The sequence below is a fragment of the Eucyclogobius newberryi genome, unplaced genomic scaffold (genome assembly GCF_026437365.1).
Source record: "Eucyclogobius newberryi isolate DKJ021-1_F unplaced genomic scaffold, fEucNew1.0.hap1 SCAF_9, whole genome shotgun sequence".
NCBI classification, from domain to species: Eukaryota; Metazoa; Chordata; class Actinopteri; order Gobiiformes; family Gobiidae; genus Eucyclogobius; species Eucyclogobius newberryi.
Genome location: NW_027316532.1, coordinates 9,962,654 through 9,982,637, shown reverse-complemented (window position 1 = coordinate 9,982,637; position 19,984 = coordinate 9,962,654). Strand labels below are relative to the sequence as shown.

Below are 19,984 nucleotides of genomic sequence, written 5' to 3'. Positions count from 1 at the left end.
TACAAGATGTGGGCGGGGATAGGGGATAGGGGTACCGGGCCTCATTTTGCAGGAATCTATTTGAATACAATTTTGAGTAAATTATCAATGATGATAAAAATAAAACAATTGTTTTTTGTTGTTGTTTTTTTTTACAATAGAATGTGATTTTTAAGACACATTAAAATAATAATAATAATAAATAATTCTATGCGGTCTTGATATACATCAAGAGGGAGCATTCTAAATCTAGAATGGATTATTTCTTTCAGTATCGATATCCATAGGCGTCGTCAATTTACTGGAGTTTAAGCCCTGGTTGTCTAGGTCTAGCCCCGAATCTAAACTGCCCCTGAGCCGCTGTGGAAGAGACCTGCAGCTGCAGGACCGAGTTGGCCTTCCGCTGGATCAGGTGGTCAGACCTAAACACCTAGAGTCCCAGACCGCAAGCTCATGTCCCACCTGACCAAGCAGTGGGCCACAGCAGCGGGCCCGTGCCAAAGCGTCAGATTGAGCCAGAGTTCTGGCTCTACAGGAAACAGCGGTGACACATTAAGCTGTGTGTGCGTGTGAAAGCCCTTGCCGTCTCTCTGGAGGACAGAGCAGGAGAGTGAGGAGCAGCGCTCTGAGCAGTGTCAGGTGAATGTCGCCTATTATCACAGAATTACGCTTTGAATAACATGAGTAGAAAGTCCAGTGCTGTAGTAAGATACGCAGGTATACGCCTTATACCCAGTAGGATTTGCGTGTACCCACTACAAATTCATTGCTGATGCGTAACACTTAAGATCCCCATGATACACATGCGCTTTCTCTCAGTTTAGACCTGCACAAACTTTACTCTCCTCTTTCCCTTAGTCAACTTTCTTTGAGGAGTCACCCCTCCGCTTTCAGTTCTCTCTCTCACACAAGAGCAGACAGCCGTAGTGGGCTGAGCAAACAATACACAGATGAAGGTCACTGGGGGAAAACTGACGGTTCACCCTTGTTCTACTGGTGTAAAGCTACAAAATGATTGTTTGACAGACGCAAAAGAGTGAATGAAGGAAAGTGCAGGTCAGTGTCAATGCAGCTATCACACGCCCGGCAGCGCAGGCCGAGGAGTCAAGCTCAACACAAACATCCATTTACCTACAACATAAAAGATAATTTATGAGTCCAGAGAAAACAGTTTGCAGTATGTGGGGAAGAGGTGTGCAGGGGCTGTCCTGCCAAAATCCAGGGGATGGGGGCACTAAAATAAAACCACCTACCACTGAAGCGCGCCTTTCCGTGGCCGCAAGGATTGCAAGGGCCCTTTATCACTGCTTGCGGTTTTAATTGTTATTGTTATTTATTTTTAGTATTAATATTATTGTTATTTGTCTATTTGGTCGGGACCGTGCATGTTGGCTGTAAACATGCCGGATTGTAGTCATGGGGTAATTTCCATCCGTCGTCCCACATTCACAAACGCACTCTTTCATACACCAGCACACACACCAGTACACACACCAGCACACACACCAGCACACACACCAGCACAAACACACCAACACACACACCAGCACACACACCAGCACACACACACCAGCACGCACACACCAGCACAAACACACCAACACACACACCAGCACACACACCAGTACACACACCAGCACACACACCAGCACACACACCAGTACGCACACACCAGCACAAACACACCAACACACACACCAGCACACACACCAGCACACACACTAGCACACACACACCAGCACACACACACCAGCACACACACCAGCACACACACCAGCACACACACCAGCACACACACACCAGCACACACACACCAGCACACACACACCAGCACACACACACCAGCACACACACACCAGCACACACACACCAGCACACACACACCAGCACACACACCAGCACACATACCAGCACACACACCAGCACACATACCAGCACACACACCAGCACACACACCAGCACACACACCAGCACACACACCAGCACACACACCAGCACACACACCAGCACACACACCAGCACACACACCAGCACACACACCAGCACACACACCAGCACACACACCAGCACACACACCAGCACGCACACCAGCACGCACACACCAGCACACACACACCAGCACACACACACACACCAGCACACACACACACACCAGCACACACACACCAGCACACACACACCAGCACACACACACCAGCACATATGGGCGCCATCGTCATTGGGGTATTGAAACTGGTATAGAGAGAATCAAGTATATTCTTTGGAATCATAGAACTGCCAGTGTGGAGTAAATATTATATTCAGCTTTTTCGTGGAACATTTTCACTTTGTGACAGAACCTTTTCACGTGATAAAAAAGTTTAAAGTTTAAATTTATTTTCTTCCTTTAACAACTTTATTTTCCCGTATTAACGTGTGCATATTTTGCTCATATCTATGTTGTAAAGGGAAAGTCACGACAGCAGAAGGGCGATCTATTCGTAATCTGCAGGAAAGGCCTGGCACTTTTCATTTTGCTTGTGCTTGTGTTTGTGTTTGTGTGCGAGTGGACATATGTCTTCTGTATTAATCTCCAAGACAATCTTTTGGCTCGTAACAGAAGTGCAGAACACCTTGCGACTCTTTGTTGGTTCTGCATCTTCTAATCAACCACAGTTTCACAGGAGCGCACAGTTGGACACTGCGATCTTCCACCAAGATGTCCAAATTCTCATTACCATGCGCATTCTTGGGTGCGCGCAGGCGTGGCTTTTCCCCAACAGTTTGAGGACAAGAGGAATTGTGGCTGGTTATGAAATACAGCACCAACACACAGTCATGGCTCTAGAGGCTCTAGAGACAGGCTCCTGTTTAGTGGCACATTGGCAAAAGATGCCCACAATTTGAAAATAATTTTAACGTAATACTTTATCATTTAACAAAAAAGCCTTGGGGAAAAAAGTTGACTAACAATTCTACATCTCCGTAATATTACCTTTAGTATTGAAATTGAGTTTGACATTTTGTGTCACGATAATAATACTGTCCTCTGCTTGTTTTTGTCTGAACCATAAAACTACACTGGTCTTGCCACTGCACGTACACTGTTTCTCAAACCCCTGTCACCTCACCTGTCCAATCGAGTCGCTCTCATTCACAAGATGTATTCTTTACCAAGTTAAATTCACTTTGCTGAAGTGAAGTAGTTGTTGTGGTGTGTTGCGGAGTGGGTTCATTGGGTCAGCCTTAGATCAGAACGGTTTGCTCGTAAATAAGCAGGTCGTGCCACGCTGCCTCCGGAGAGACGAACAGCAGACGGTAAATAACTGCAGGATCGATGGCTGTCACTGAGCCTCGGCAACACACACCGTTTATTTCAGTTTCATGTGAAGAGGAGAAGAACAGAGGTTTTTATTGTTTTGCTTTTGCCCAGTTGGGGCGGGCCTTGACCCCGGCTGTACCAGAGTGAGCAGTCCCGACTGTCCCGATGGCCTCTCCTTTCTCTGCAGTACGCCGGACCAGACCTGCTGAGCCCTGCTCCGGGATAGTTTATTATGTAGTCTTTTGGTTTGATTAGGGCAGCAGTGAATGTGGTTGGCGCTTCAGCTTGGGAACACTGGGAACACATTGGTGGTCCCTCCTCTCTAGTACACTAGGCCATACCTGTGGAGCACGGCTCACCTACAGTATCTAGTGAACGCTACAGCATTCTTTGTAGTACTGTGGTCAGTCTCTCTAGTTTAGTTTTTATTACATCCTCATCCAAACGGTTGGCAAGTGGTGTATACTAAATTAAATGGTAATAGATAATAAAACAAAAATGGTTTATTAATTAAATTTTAATGCCTCCTTAAGCATATCTCTTGAGCATTCCAGGTCTATGGGGCAAAGGTCTGGAACAGCCTTTCCGAAGTTGTGAGACAGGCCCCCACGCCGGCTGTGTTTAAATCCAAACTGTTTTGTTTAGCCGCGCCTATGACTGACATCATTTTACCTGGTTTCAATATTTTAAAATACTACATAATTTCTATTCTTTATTTTACTCTGACGTACATTGTTTTACATTTTTATAAATTGCATTGTGTTTTTATTTTTTTTAATTGTGTTTTAAACACTGTGAAGCACTTTGAATTGCAGTTTGTATGAATTGTGCTTTATAAATAAATTTGATTTGATTTGGACTATAGAAAGCAAAATGCCTCGGAGAACTTATAATACTGATTCACTAAACTATTTAGCTGATTTTAAGCTACATTTATGTTGTAAAAGTGCTGCTGTTGGTTGTAAACTACCAAAATAAAGTTAATATTTAAAGGTGACTCCAGCTATCTGCAATCTAGACAGTTCAGTAAGGTTTGAGTGTGGCCCATGTGTTTGTAAACCTTTCATTCATCTGGATCTTGATCTTTTAACATTTTTAAATCCACATTGCCGCTGGCCATCCCTTCTCTCATTTCTACAGACTTGAGTCCTGCTCCCACCTGGCAGTGGCGCCCCCTTCTGTTCCATCAACTGCATTCTTCCCACCAGCCCTGACTATCCTCTCACACATAAACAAGTCCACACTGTTTTCCGAGCTGGAGTCCTCGTTTCCCTCTCATTCCATCCACAAGAGCTCTCCTATCCAGCACTTGGCTCCCATTCTATGAAACGTGTCCACTTTCCAAAAAAATTTCCCATCCCAAAAGCATCCCTTGTTGGCAGAGATGCGTGTAACTTTGGACTGCAGTAGCTGTTGGCCCCGTATGTCGCCTATAATTCTTTGTAGGTGCTAAAAAGATGCTATATTATGGTTTTCTTGTCAAGACAAATGACACCAAAAGGGAAGTGCACCTTGCCAGATTTGTTTTTTAAGGAGTCGACCTACGAGACTGTCCATCGCATAACTTCAAATATAGACTCAACATTACAGTAGCACATAAAAGAGAATAGTCCCGAAACCAAACCTGCTTCCTGCATTTTTCTTCGGCTCTGTAACTGTTCAGAGACACCAAAATATACCTCCATCTCCATCTCCGTCCTCGCAATTTGTACCGTCATTTGCCGCCGCTGTTGTTTTTCAGATTCCTCATGGCATCTCTCCTCTCTCACAATACCAATGTGTCAGTTCTGAACAGTTGACCTACTTTTGGCACAATCGTACAGCACCAGAAGGACCTGCGCGTACAGTATTATCAGGAGTCAGGTACAGTACTGTGAAAAGATGGATTTATGTGTGGGGTAAAGGTTTCATATTATGCAAAATGTTTCTTCATTGTTCCCTCATCCAAAACATACCTGGAGTTGCATTTAGCTTAATTCATGCTGGTTATAACGTTCTCTCCCCTTAAAAAAAACCCCACTCTGTTCTGAATCTACTCGATAACTTTCTCCATCTGTGACGTAGCTCCGAGAATCTTCTCTGCTGTTTTCAAGTCTATAAATCTTTGCTAGACTCACTCTTTTTCCCGTCTAATCACGTCCAGTACAACTACATGGCTACTAGCAGCTCTGTCATTTTATTTGGTTTATTATTCACCTGTGTCATTTCTTCTGCTGCAAACACTCAGATATTCCCATGGGAAATGGCTCGAGCCCAAATTAAGCTTTGTTTTTTGTAAACAATTTTCTAAAACATGATATGCTAAACTAAAGGTACTCAAGAGCATGTTTAAAAGTCAATAATACAAATAATGCATAATATTTGTCCTTCATTGTCCCTGTAGAGTAATGTATTCTCTTTACAGGCTCCATTCTTCGACTAGTCCCCTCAAAGCAACCTTTCTCAGGATGGGCATGTTTTTTTTATTTTTAGGGGATGTTTGAGCACGTGATATTTTGCAGCTATATTTGTGAAGTCAAAAATGTGTATTTGTGTTGTGGATATATTGATATTTTCTTCTGGAAACAAATAATTGGTTTCGCAACAAGAACTTTGTGTATTTTTTGAATGCTTTTAGCTTATTGTTGGTTGTTTTGGGGCATTGTGATTGCCTTATTTCAACCTTTTGCACTGTATTCACATTATGTAGTCTTTAAATGACTGTGGAAATTGTCAATTATGGCATTGATTAATTTTTAATCATCCCAGCGTGCTCCGTACTCAGCTGCTCTGCTCTTGAATGTTATTTTTTCCTCAGGTTTAATTGGAGCTGAAGCAGCATGACCCATTTTGTTTGTGGAGAACATACATTTATCTGGTGCTCCTCAGAAGGTGGCCTTGAGCTTCTTTTGCAGTGTTGTGGTGGAGTACAGCACCTCTCTGAGCTATTTCTTAGAACCTGCTAAACGTGAACACAGTGAATGCTTCTTTGGATTATGCAGTGCAATCATCAACATGTCTTTCTGTTTTACTCCCTTCTGTGATTCAGAAATGAAATATTCATCAATCAGCCAAAACACTGACCATTGACAGGTGAAAAGCTCTTTATCATGGCATCTTGTTGGATATTTTGAACAGGTTTGACATAGACGGCATGTCTAAAACTGCAGTTCTCGTTCCTTGTTCTTGGCAGGAACATTGTTGAAGCGGCTTCAGTTACTAGTGCATTCATGTATATTATGAGCTGATGTAAAAAGAGAATTTCTCCCCTGTGAGATCAATATAGTCTACAAATCTTAGTACACTTTATCTTAACACGTTATCACCACTGTTTCTGAGCAAAGTGTAATGTTATGCCCGACATGCAGAAAACCTTTTTTATGAAATGTGTTGAAGACACGTTTACCTGTAGTTGAACCCCCACGGCGACCTCACGCGTGGCACTGGATACTGTATGTGCAGAACACTTTTCTGAATGAGGCACAAAAATGAGGAGCTCTCCACGGCCTCCACTCACGTGGTCCAGTTTCTGCAGACTTTGGTTCACAAATGACTTTTGGAGCCAAATAAGCAATAGAATTTTCCTCCGAGGGCCATATTCGTATCCAGGCAAGTAGCGGAGGGCCGGCCCGCGATCATTGGTGTGAGATTTTTAAATTTATTTTTAAAATGTTTTTTTAAAAACAGATTAAAACATGCCGAGGGCCACATCTTGCCCCTCGGGCCACAAATGCCCAGGTCTGGCCTAAGGGCAAAAAATATATATATATATATTTTTTTTGTTTTTTTTAATACTTGGCATGTTTGGCGGGCCCCCCACCAGCCCCAGGTTTGGGATGCAGTTGGAGACAGAGGCACAAAGCAACTGCTGCGTTAAGTGAAGTTGCTTTAAGTTAGCCATACGGTTTGGGGGTGGTACGTTTACGCCGGAGGAGGCGCAGAGACGATGAGCTGTGCCCTTTATGCAATGGTTGATTCTAGACTAAAACTCTCACTTCACTTAAGCCACTTAATTATATTGTGGGTTAAGATGTGTACTATTAAATCCATTCTATCGTGAACTTTTGCACTGAGCTCATTCATTGCAAATTTGACTCCCTCCCACTGTCTCTGCGTTTTTTATGTAGCAGCGCGGTGACCGCAGTGAGCAGTGCGAGGCACTAACGCGCACACACGCCTCAGACTGCTCTGTCTTCAGCACAAGTGTGTCTGATGGAGGAATTGATCTGAGGAATCACCACATGGCAACAAAGTTTTGCACCAGATTCAGACAATTTTTGTATGCATTGATATGCAAATTAGCAGCAGGCATATGTAACAAGGTGTAAAGTGCTTTATGCGCACAGAATCCCCTTTCCAACGTAACAGAGGTAAAACGGAGCTACTTCAAAGTGCAAGTCGTTGGTCAAGAGTAAATTTTTAAATGTCCTAAAAGAGCCCTAGATTAAAAATACGATCTAAACATCTAAAGTCTATAGAGCTTCCACAGGAAAAAATTAAGCAGTTGGAGGAGGTTAGAGAGAGCAGGCGAGTCAGCCTATACTAAGTCATGCAAGTTATTTCTTCATTTGTCTACAGTTCAAATGATATTGTAGAACAGAAAAATCACTAAGTTTCTGACTTCTACAAAGGAAAAGTACCCAGGATAAATATTGACCCCCAGAAAACACTGTTCCATCTATTCATCGAGTCGCTTTAGTAGTTATCGTGACCTATTTGGACTTCAAAATGACCACCCAATGACAATGGGGTTAAACGCGTTTTGTGTTCGGACTATTTATGATGGATTCTTCAACACAATAAAGCACAAATAAAGTCAAACACAACAAATGACTCCAGGTCCAATGAGGTTTAAAAGGCAAAAATATTCAGATTGACATAATATAAGGCTATGATACACTTTAGATAGTTTATTCACTGCGTACAGACTGATCCCACAATCCTCACATTGTCTTTGTAAAACAGTTGCTAAGCTTCTATAATCACTCATTTAGCAGCGCTTACAACAAATGCTTTTTCACAACTTCAATTAGAGAAGATACAATAATTCCCATGAAGCCTGACCAATATAGTCCATCTTCTGTTAATTATTACTAATATCCTAATAAGCTTGTCCAACGCTAAATGACCAATTTAAACAATGGCATTGTGTTGGAGACTAAAATATCCATGAGATTATAAACGGACATAATCTTCTTTCTTAAATACGTCTCCATTGACCATCATCCCATCCATCGTGTTTAATCTGGGAGTAAATATGTGATTATGTTTGTGCTGATCCTGCAAGAAGTGCCAAGCAAGGCCATTGTAACAGCTCTGACAATAGCCCTGGTTTAAGGTTCAGCATTAGAATAACAAGACCTGCTTTTCACTCAGATTAGTGTTTAGCAGCTGGATGTATTTAACTTTGTGTAGGTGTGTATGTGTGTAGGTGTGTCTGCGTGTGCGTGCGTGCGTGTATGTGTGTGTGTGTGTGTGTGTGTGTGTGTGTGTGCGCTTTAGCTTTGTGGTGCTCAGTGGTTTGGGACACGCCGTTTATTCAGTGCATTTTGCATTTCTACTCAAAATACAGACACTGGCACTAACGGTCTGCATTCACCTGACAGAACTCACAATTATGCACATTTAAAGTTTAAACTAAACTCGTCCCAAGTAAAAAAAATGCTTTAATAACACAGATTCCAAACGACCAACATCATACATTTTTGAATTCAAATATTTGTGATTGGCAGCTATGGTGCCATTATGTTTAAAATGTGATTATTTAGGCAATATAAATATAAATACAAAATATAATTGTTTGTTGTATGATATTATTATTATTATTAGTAGTATTCGTATTATTATTAATACTATTAATATTATTATTAATAATAATCATAATCATATAACAAACTATATATATACAACTCTTCTGGGTTGATTCCTCACCTTATCATCATTGAACCCCACGAGGTGAGATCTTCATGGAGCCTCAGTCCGAGGGAGATTGACTTTGATTGACAGTTATCTTTAGCCTCTTCCATTTTCTAACAATTGCTCCAACAGTTGATCTTTTTCACAAGTTGCTTGCCAATTTTCCATAGCCATTTCCAGCCTTTTGGAGGTCTACAAATGTGTCTCTGGTGTCTTTTTGACAGCTTTTTGGCCTTGCCCATGGTAGTAGTTGGAGTCTGACTGATAGTAGGGTGGATGTATATCAATATTTATCTATATCAATCCATATCAATATCTATCACTACAGCTCTATATCTATCTATCTATCTATCTATCTATCTATCTATCTATCTATCTATCTATGTATCGACATCAATACCACAACACATGAGTAGGCAATTGTTTTTCCCATCATAATGTACCAATCAAAATCCTACTGTGTGCTAATGAAGAAGTTGCAAAATGCTGTTAGATTCAACTCGGTTGTTAAAGTGAAAGTAAAACCTACCGAAGCTTCAATGTGTTTATTCGTGCTGTGGAGAACAAAACCTGCGATGCACGTTCTAAGTACGGTGAAAAAATCAATCAAATGTGGAGTTGAGGATCATGTTCAATGGGATCTTTTCACAACAACCTAAAACATGCACAATAAGCAAAATCTTGCAGCTAAGGTAGTCCGATCCGGTCTAAAAAAGACTCCAGGTGCTGCTGTGGGCACGTACTGCTTCTACCAGGTTCCCCCAGTGATGGTAAACGATGAGTCAAATGCAAGGGGCAAATTTCCATTTTAACCTTAACTTTTTGCATGATATGTTTTGCTACCAAATCTTTTCTTGGAAACAATTGAATGTCATCAATCTCGGGAGGCATTAGTTCTGTTAAATACATATTGTATTGAGTAACTGCATTTGCTGAGCATTTGCTGTTGCTACTACAAAACAATGCAATTAAGCAAAGAAGCTTATTATCTGATATATTGTGACAAGCCACGTTGTTTTTGAGACTTTCGGCGATACAATATCACAGTATTTCGGTTATTTTTTTTTACATCCCTTGTAATTACTTCTTACAAATATTCTTAAGTATGAACTCCAGACATTTCCAGCATAAAGACCGCCGTTGTTTTCCCCTCATCTTCTTCAGAATGCGATTTGACAGCACGTTTCCCCATCTCTGTTGTAGTTGTGTCACCTGAAGCGCATCAATAGAACAGTTTTGGAGCAGGTAAAGCCCTTGATTTTTGGCTGCTCCGAGTGGTGGAAGTGACGCCCGGGGAGCACTTGTCTCTGCAGTTCAGCTCGTGCCGGCGCAGTAGACGCACAGAGCCGGAGGTGTACACATGTGTCAGGGCCCGAGGTGAGATCCGAGCACCACGAGGGAGTCCGGCCCTAACCTGGTCCGACACTGTGCCAATCCCACACCGGGCGGCGCACACGAGGCCAGATCTGCGGAGGTGGCGGGCGGCAGCTATCAGTGCAGCTCTGTCCACTCACCTTTACCTCAGCTGACACCAAACCGCTCTTCTTTTTGTGAATTCTCTCTTGATTTTCATTGCTTTGGCACTTCCCCCTTGTTTCAATTTGTTCTTTGTTGTTCGCATTTTCATTCAACAACTTTGCGATCTGCATATTCTCTTTTGTATGTATTCTTTTTCCACCATGACGTACATAAACTGTACTATTATATTCTCCATTCTAAGGATATAAATGTTGAATAAACCGTACTTGAAGGATTACCTTGATATACATCCTGCCAGACATAATGATCATTACATTTACAGTATATATTTTTAACAGAGAGCAAACACTAAATGGGGGAAGATAAAGAAAAATGTTAACCTGTTTTTTGTGCTAAATTTAAGTACTAACTTCATTGCAAAGTGCTTCTGAGTTTCCTGAGGGCATGGCCAAACAATTTACTGAATTGAGCCACACGCACCAGAAAATCATGTCTTTGCCACGTATAGCTCCCATTGTTGTCTCTGAAAGGCTGAACAGTGACTGCGAAGCAATCATAAAGCACGCGGGGAAGCAATTTCTTTCTCTTATTCAAGTGAAACATTATTTGGTGCTGTCACAAAAGGCTCCCTAACAAGGTGCTTTTAACTCTTTGGCAGTGCGTTGCTGCAGGATGTCAGAGAGTGGATAAGCTATAAATGACGCTTAAACTTAAAAGTCTGTTTCGTGTAATGGCAACATTTCCTCTCCTCTTGTGTGATGTCTTTTGATGTGAAGCAAAGATTAACAGTGCTAAATCGCACTCTTAAGCGTCTCAAACGAACAACACGGCCATAATGAGCCCACTGTAGACGGCAGCAGCCTCGTTTGATATGAATTCTTTTTTTATTCAACAGTTTCAGTGTTTACATGCCTCGTCCATCGTACGTTATTAAAAAAACATGCAATTTGAAGTGACGATAGAGGGACATGCAGCGGCTGAGAAATGTTTCTTTCATGTTTCTTCTGTGATGAGATGAGCTGGATGTGTTTGAGGGGCTGTGGAATGCTAATCCATACACTTAGGCCTGTGTGTAAATACAGAAGAATTGTACAGAGATGTAGAGTACATGTTTGATATGTCCTTCACCCTGAGATAGTAGACCTGTCCACCCATGTATGTTTGTGAGTAAGGGCCGTACCTTATCTAGGGTTGTTAAGAGGTTGTACACACGTTACATCAATACACACATTACACATTCAGAGCACAACATTTGACCTTCCCTAAACTGTTTTAGAATGATCTCTAGCTTTATCAGAACTAGTACAAGCCGACGTGATAGCATGAACTCTTGTATGTACTATTATTTTATGTTAAAAATACAGTCCCTTCGAGTCTTATTTGTTAGTATTCTCTCCTGGTTCCAAGATGGCACCTGTGTTTGGCCACGCCACTGCTCGACTCTTGTTATGCCGCTTATTTGTGACGATCGTTACATCGTATGCAGTTTTATCAGCCCAGACATTAGTCTGTTGTGTGTCTGCTGTGCGGGTTTATGACCGTGGCGCACTTTTCCACATCAAAGCGACGATGGAGTCGCTTTTCGACACATGGGACAGGTACAAACAAGCCTTTCCGCCACCGCTTGTTTGTCCACCCAACTCACCTGACGATTTGCTGCTGTCCCGAGGCCCGGGGAAAAGGAGGAAGCAGAGGAGACGAGGCACAAGGTCTGGTGTGCAAGTCAAGCGCAGACGAGCCTTGTGTTCGGAGCACACGAGCCTGGGCTTTGGGAGACGTGCTCGGTGCCTACGCCTGGTCCCGCTCCTCGATGTTTGCGGCTGCTCCCCCTCGCCGTCTTCGCCGCCTGCCCGTGTCATGGCGGCTGTTTTCCTGGAGCCCGCGCGCCGCTGGAATTATGAGCGCTGGGGTCCACCGTCCGCTTCCTTGTCTTCGTCGGCTTACCGGCGAAACAGATGGGAATCACGTGACCGTAACTCGTGCCTTCGACAGGTCCCGCTGCGCTCAGCTGAACCGATGGACGTGACGTCATCCACGGTCCGGCTCGGCTTGTTGAATGCCCGTTCAATTGCCAACAAAGCGTTTTCCTTGAATGAACTTTTTACAAGGCAAAACCTTGATTTCATGTGTCTTACGGAGACATGGCAGAGAGAGGGTGAGTTTATTCATCTAAATGAACTCTGCCCACCTGGCTGCTCCGTTTCTGCGATGCCTCGCCCTGGTCGACGTGGAGGAGGTCTGGCAGTTGTGTCCCAGGACCGTTACATGTGTAAAGTCATCGACTCACAAACTTTCACTTCCTTTGAATCACAGATGATTAAGGTTGGTTCTTCAAGTCCTTTTTACTGTGTTTTAGTCTACCGGCCCCCTGGTCCTGCTGCTGTCTTTTTAAAGGACTTTAGTGACTATTTATCTTCTATTATAAAGCTGGAAAATGTTTTAATTCTTGGGGATTTTAACATTTGGGTCGATGGCTCATCATGCCCTGCAAAGGATCTTTTAATCTTGACCGAAACATTCAACTTTGAGCAGCATGTTTCAGGTCCCACTCACCAAAAGGGACACACTCTAGACCTGGTGTTTTCACTTGGCCTGAGTGTTGCTAACCTCTGTGTGGAGGATGTCCATATGAGTGATCATAGCTGTGTTTTATTTGAATTGAACTTTTCTCCTGAGCCGGTGCCCTCAAACACAAGGTCTCAGAGGCGCATTATCACTGCAAATACAGCCGTCCAATTTTCTGCTATGTTTGATCCTCATTTGTTTATGAATTGTCTTGATGTGGACAGTTTAATTAATTCCTTTAACAGCCAATGTTTATCCATTTTAGATCAGGTGGCACCTGTAAAATCCACTCTGTCAACACAGAAAAAAGCTTGTCCTTGGATAAATGAAGATATCCTAAACCTAAAGAGACTATGTCGGAAAACTGAGCGTCTGTGGAAAACCTCTAGTCTTGAGGTCCATAGGTTACACCTCAGAGATCTTGTATCATCTTACAATGAAATGATGGAAAGTTCCAGAGCTGATTACTTCCGTCAGCTAATAACATCCAACAAGAAAAACCCCAAAGTGTTGTTTGACACTATAAATTCTATTGTTTGTCCTACCGCTGCAGTGACTCCTGTTTTCTGCAAAGCTGACAGCAATGAATTCCTCAGGTTCTTTATCGATAAGATCAAGATGATCAAAGACCAAATCCCACTCCCATTGTCTGATAAACCTGTTTCTGTGGAGCCTGTTTCCCAAAACTGGTCTTCTTTTAAGCCTGTCACTCTAGAAGACATCTCAGCTCTGGTGACCAAGATGAAACCCTCCTCTTGTACATCAGATGCCCTTCCCTGCAGGCTCTTCCTCAAAGTGTTTGATGTTATTGGCCCCTGGGTTACCAAAATGGTAAATCTCTCTCTTTCTACTGGTGTGTTTCCTGGTCCATTTAAACATGCCATAGTTGAGCCTTTACTGAAAAAAACAAACTTGGACCCGACAGACCCCAAAAGTTTCAGACCCATATCAAAGCTCCCGTTCATGTCCAAGATCCTAGAGAAGGTGGTCTCTGAACAATTGTCTTTCCTTGATCAGTCAAACATTCACGACTCTTTTCAATCTGGTTTCCGCAAACATCATTCTACGGAAACCGCATTGCTCAAAGTGTCCAGTGACATTATGATGTCTGCTGATTCTGGGAAATGCACTGTTTTAGTTCTGTTGGATCTGTCTGCAGCCTTTGACACTGTCGACCATCATATCCTGTTGAACAGACTGAGGGACCTGATTGGACTGTCGGGGTCAGTTCTTCATTGGTTTTCCTCATATTTATCCGGTCGGAGCTTTAGTGTTGCTGCAAACCAAATAATGTCCGACTCAGCTGATCTGTTGTGTGGAGTTCCTCAGGGCTCCGTCTTGGGTCCCGTCCTATTTCTGCTTTATATAATTCCCCTGGGAATGATCATTAAAGAGTTTAGTGATGTGTCCTACCACCTGTTCGCTGACGATATTCAGCTCTATTGCTCTTTTAAACCTTCTGAGATCCAGAAGCTGAACTCCTTGGTCAGTTGTTTAGTGCAAATTAAACAATGGCTGAGCAAAAACTCCTTGCAGCTAAATGCTGACAAAACAGAAACTCTGATTATTGCCCCTGATGATGCCATTCCAGGGATAAACCAGTACTTGGGTGTTTTAGGTCAGACTGCTAAACCAAGTCTTAGAAACTTGGGTGTTGTCTTTGACAAAATGTCTTTAGAGCACCACTCCAAGCTGTTGACGAGGAACTGTTTCTTTCAGTTGAGGAAAATCTCTAAGCTCAGGAAAATGGTGTCTCAAAATGACCTGGAACTTATAATTCATGCATTTGTGTCTTCACGTTTGGACTATTGTAACAGTTTGTTTTCCTGTCTTAACAAGAAGGAACTCTCTCATCTGCAGCTGGTCCAGAACTCTGCAGCGAGGATCTTGACTCGCACAAAAAGAAGGGCCCACATTTCACCCATTCTTAAAGCCCTTCACTGGCTGCCGGTCTCCTACCGGATACAGTTCAAAATTCTTGTTTTAACTTTTAGAGCTTTAAATGGTCAGGTCCCATCGTACATCAGCGATCTGATTAAACCGTACACTCCCTCTCGCTCACTAAGGTCCTTGGACCAGAAACTGTTGTTGGTTCCTCGCACCCGTTTTCGGACCAGAGGAGACAGATCCTTCCAGGCTGTTGCCCCCAAACTCTGGAACGATCTTCCGCTCTCCTTACGGTCACTGGACTCAGTTACTGCTTTTAAGGGTCAGCTTAAAACCTTTTTATTTAGTCGAGCCTTTTAAATGCACTTGTTTTACGGACTGATTTTACTGTATATTGTTGTATATGTATTGTTCACTGTAAGTTTTTTGTGTTTTTATTGTTTTATTCTGTGTTTTGTGAAGCACTTTGTGACCTCTGTCTGTGAAAGGTGCTATATAAATAAAATTTACTTACTTACTTACTTACTTACTTACTTACTTACTTACTTACTTACTTTGAAATTGAAATCGAAATTGAAATCGAATGTACTAGATATACAGTATCTGGAGTACCTCAAAGCTCCATTATAAGCCCATTGCTTTTTTAATGCTTTATAAATCTCTGAGAAATATTCATGGCCTGTTTTGAGCACCAAAAAACTACCACTATGTGTTTCAGGGCTGTAATGATTAACTTATTATGTAATGATAATTGTGAAAAAACTCTAAAACTGTTAAAAAAAAAAATATATATATATATATATATATATATATATATATATTGTAATTGTTATCTGGCCTATACAGTATCTAAAGTATCTAAGAGTACCTAAATACCTTTTTATATCAAAGACTGCAGCATTATTAAATCGAAATGTCAAAAAAGCATAAACAATGTAATTGTCTATTAGTATTTTAGTATTGTAATACTTCTCATGGCCGTCATTAAAGCAGCTTGAACACAGTGACTCCAATAAATAAATAAAACAAAAACAACTCTCGTCATCATCAATATCCCCAGATTAGCTGCTCTGTAATTACTCTTTCATTCTGAATATTAAACTATTTTATTACCCGTCTGCTATTGACAAATCTGAATCATTTATGCTGTAGGGTCAAAACCACAGAGATGAGTACAAAACCTGCTCCCAGATGTCACAATTAGGACTAGCTCAAAGGTCAGCTCTGAACTCGGCCTGTCGCCATATTGAAAATCAAATGCAGAGTAAAGATCCAGGCCATTTTAGATCTAGGGAAGGTCACAGCGGTGTCACTGACTGTGGCTCAGGTCTCTCTGGGGCGACTGCAAAGGACACACACCTTCTTAAGATGGGATTGACTATATTCTCTGTTTGAATGATTGGCACCAAATGTCAAGTGAATGCACTGCAGGCTGATGTCACCGCCTGCATTATAATAAGAAGCACCAGGAAACCAAAGACGTCTTACATCTCTAAAGATTATACCCTTAAAACGATTCCTACTTTTAAATCCTTTGTGCTCTTTACAGCTTTTGACCTTATCTCGAAAGTGAGTAAGCGGTAAAATCAAGCCCAGAAAGCTTTCTTCTGCTTTTTGTAAATACAAGGATTAGTCAGGGTTACACCTTTCCACTCTTACTTGCGTTGCACAGGAGGATGTTGGTAACCTTCTGGCCGAGGTTTGAGCCAGGGTCAGGAGTCTCAGAAGGGAAAAGCCGGTCCGGGACTGTCCTGCGCATCTTAATTACACTCCACTCTATGTGCTTGACCTTGAGACAGCGCTTCATTCGATTTATCTAAGTTGGGTTTTCAGCTGAAGCTGTACATATGCAGGCTCTCCAGAAGTGTTAGGAGAAAGCACATGTTAGAGTAGAGTTAAAAGATTCATTTATCTAACAAGTGACTTTTGTGCTTGACAGGGCAGCGCTCCAGTGGCACATCCGGAGGACGAGCTTGAACGCCTCACCAAGAAGATGCTGTATGACATGGAGAACCCTCCATCTGAAGAGTACTTTGGTGAGTTAAATACCAAGGTTAGGGCTGGGCGATGATTCAAATTCATTCGATTAATTTGGGTCTTTAATAATTGTTAATGTGAAAAATGGCTTCATGGTGAAACCGAGGGCACTTGTGCTGTGTCCAGCCATGTCCATGAGCGGACAATTTTAAATATTTTCAAAGAAAGGACCAACTAAAACCTAGCGCAGAATGAGCGAGTCTTTATCACTTAATTAGAGCTGTGAGTTGCGTCTTGGAGGATCCTTAATGCAGTTTAACATGTTGTAGGACATTACAGCAGCTTTCAGCTCTGCCTCGACTAGAGTCCAGCCAACAATATTCAGGATTCAATCATCTTTTTGACGAGCCTTTACTACGTTTGAAGAGCCGCAGCATGTGCTTGTGAGTGTACAGTGATTGTAATCACTGTTTGTGTCGTGTCCCGCCCCTTTTCCCCTAGGTACGAGTATCCATGGCGACGCAACGTGTGAGTGTGGATGCACGCAAACGTAAAAAAGAGTACCCAAATCTCACATACTCGAGTACAGTTACTTCAAAATAATATTGCTAATGTAGAAATGTAAAGTATTGGTCCAAGAAATGACTCACGAGTTAAAAAGTATTTGGGAATTTCCAGATTCCCAAAGGACAATACAAAACACAAACTTTTGCCAACTTTTCTCACTTGTAAACTTACTCACAGTCGTATAGTGTCAGAAAGTCACTCCAAGAAGTACAATGTCCTGAAAAAGTGACTCCAGTAACTGTACTGAGTGCTACCGGCCTCTGGATATGAAAAGAGTTTACTTGTGACTGAGGATGAAGGGAGTGAATTTAGCATGATGTGGGTTATAGAACAGTTTGGCCTGTAAAGGATTATCAGAAAGATAAAAACGGTTAAATTAAGATGAAAATAATGCAAATAAATCTTGAATAGATGGTAATAGCCTACTTAACCACTAGAATAAACTAGACAATGCTATAAGCCCATAAGAATACAGACTTTATAGACTAGATTAGAGGCATATTAAAATGTTTTGCAGTCACTAATGACTTCCTTTCAGTCACGTGATGATGAGGACCGTATACTTGATGCTTTATTGATTTTTTTTGTCCACAGCACTGGCCAGAGCTCCGGGCTTCTCTGCTGCTCAAAGGCCACACTCTCATTATAGCTTGTTGGGTGATAGTGATAGTGATAATGTAGCACTTGTAGGTGAGAGTTGTCAAAGTGGCTAAAATTAGCCTGTGAGTCACTGATTCACACGTCACAGTAACAATAGGATACACATTCAAACCAGTGGATGGCTTTTTGTTAAATCACTGAAGCATTTTTGTAAATCACTCCCATCAACATCACTAGAAACACATCTGTTCATGCCAAAATCATTCAGGAAGGTGCAGATCAAGTGTAACAAGTGTAGATTGGCACAGTGCTAAAAACGGCATCTTGAAAAAGTTTGATTGTGAGGTTGTAATATCACTCACAACTTTGTACAACTTTGTGTCAAGATTTAGAAAAAAACATTTGGTATCATCCCAAAAGATTATGATAAAATGATCAGTGCAAAAGATCAACTTTTATTATTTTACTGGATTTTATGATACTTTTTAAGTTCAGTTGCCGGTTTGGGCAGAGGGTATAACCTCCAACCAGAACTGAGCAGTTAATCATACATGGACTTGGAGAAATCATTTTCATTGAGTTTCCAGAACAATTGATATTCAGCAAAGGTGACATGATCCAAGCCGAAGTGATTTGTCCTCAGAAATCATTGAATATATCTTTAAACTACAGATAATTGCCACCACACCATGTACTATATGCACAAGGAATAGTTATAGATATCAGTGTATCAGTGTTATTTTTCCTTACTGTTTTTCACAATCCGGTGTAACTTTTCCAGCAGCAGTTACAGTTTCAGTCAGACGGAGCATCAATGCGATCAAAGCATAAGCTCAAAATGATATAATGAGACAGATAATGCCTTTGGACACGTGACACGTTTGTCTTTTTGATGCATTTCTGGATGCTGTCTGATTGTCTGTATCGCCTATTCTGAAGCATTTTATATTTTGTTATTCATTTGAGGAAAAAAAATACACTGCCAAGGTTTTTACAAAATATTTTTAATACTATTTTACTGAATAGGAATGCAGACGTGAGAATTGCTGCTCTCGCCTTTGCATCCTTTAATCTCCTTTGCGCTGGAATTAGTTCTTGTTATGCCCATTAGATTGCTTTGAATGGGCCGGAGCAGTGGGCCGCCTATCATCACTTAATCGTGCTCGCACCGTGACGGCGTGTGGAGGTGTATTTGAGCCGTGGGACTTGTATTTAACCAGTATTAAAGCAGATTGGGCTCTACATTTGGTGCTTCACTGCTGCATAAAGACCTTAATTGGTTCACACTAGACCTGGGTCAAACAGATCTGCTGGCTTAGGATAAGTGTAGTCGTTTTTACACTGAAATGCTTGAGCTACATTAATCTGCTGGTATGTGCAGTGTATGTTCACTTTCTATGACATTCACATCATCCAATATTTATATGAAGTTGTAGACCATTAGCGCCATGAGCACGGAACAATGTGTAGCATTACAAAGATAAGTCTGTTTAGCCACAATATAGAGTGTGGGTTTGATTCCCGTGCCAAACCAACATTACATGATCTCTCTGGGTGGAGTTTGCATGTCCTCCCCGTGTTACTGTGGGTAAAGACATGCATGTGTAGGCAAAATTGGCAACTGAGCTGGTCCCTGTCCAGGGTGTCCCCCGCCTAAGGCCCAAAGTCACTGGGACAGGCTGTAGAAAATGAATGAATATCACACAGTATATTGTGTGATGTGCATTGTGTTAC

The 19,984-nt window shown here is 41.8% G+C and overlaps 2 protein-coding genes across 2 annotated transcripts in view; one reads left to right on the top strand and one right to left on the bottom strand.

Moving 5' to 3' along the window:
• lpp (LIM domain containing preferred translocation partner in lipoma) overlaps window positions 1-19,984 on the top strand; it is a 366,579-nt gene that overhangs the window by 95,789 nt on the left and 250,806 nt on the right. Inside the window, exon 8 of the mRNA XM_072439524.1 lies at window positions 17,046-17,142. Within this exon, the coding sequence (XP_072295625.1) occupies window positions 17,046-17,142 (97 nt within the window). The remainder of the gene's footprint in view (window positions 1-17,045; window positions 17,143-19,984) is intronic.
• Window positions 1-19,984, bottom strand: part of dpt (dermatopontin) — a 268,440-nt gene that overhangs the window by 19,922 nt on the left and 228,534 nt on the right. The gene's annotated exons all lie outside the window — the stretch shown is intronic.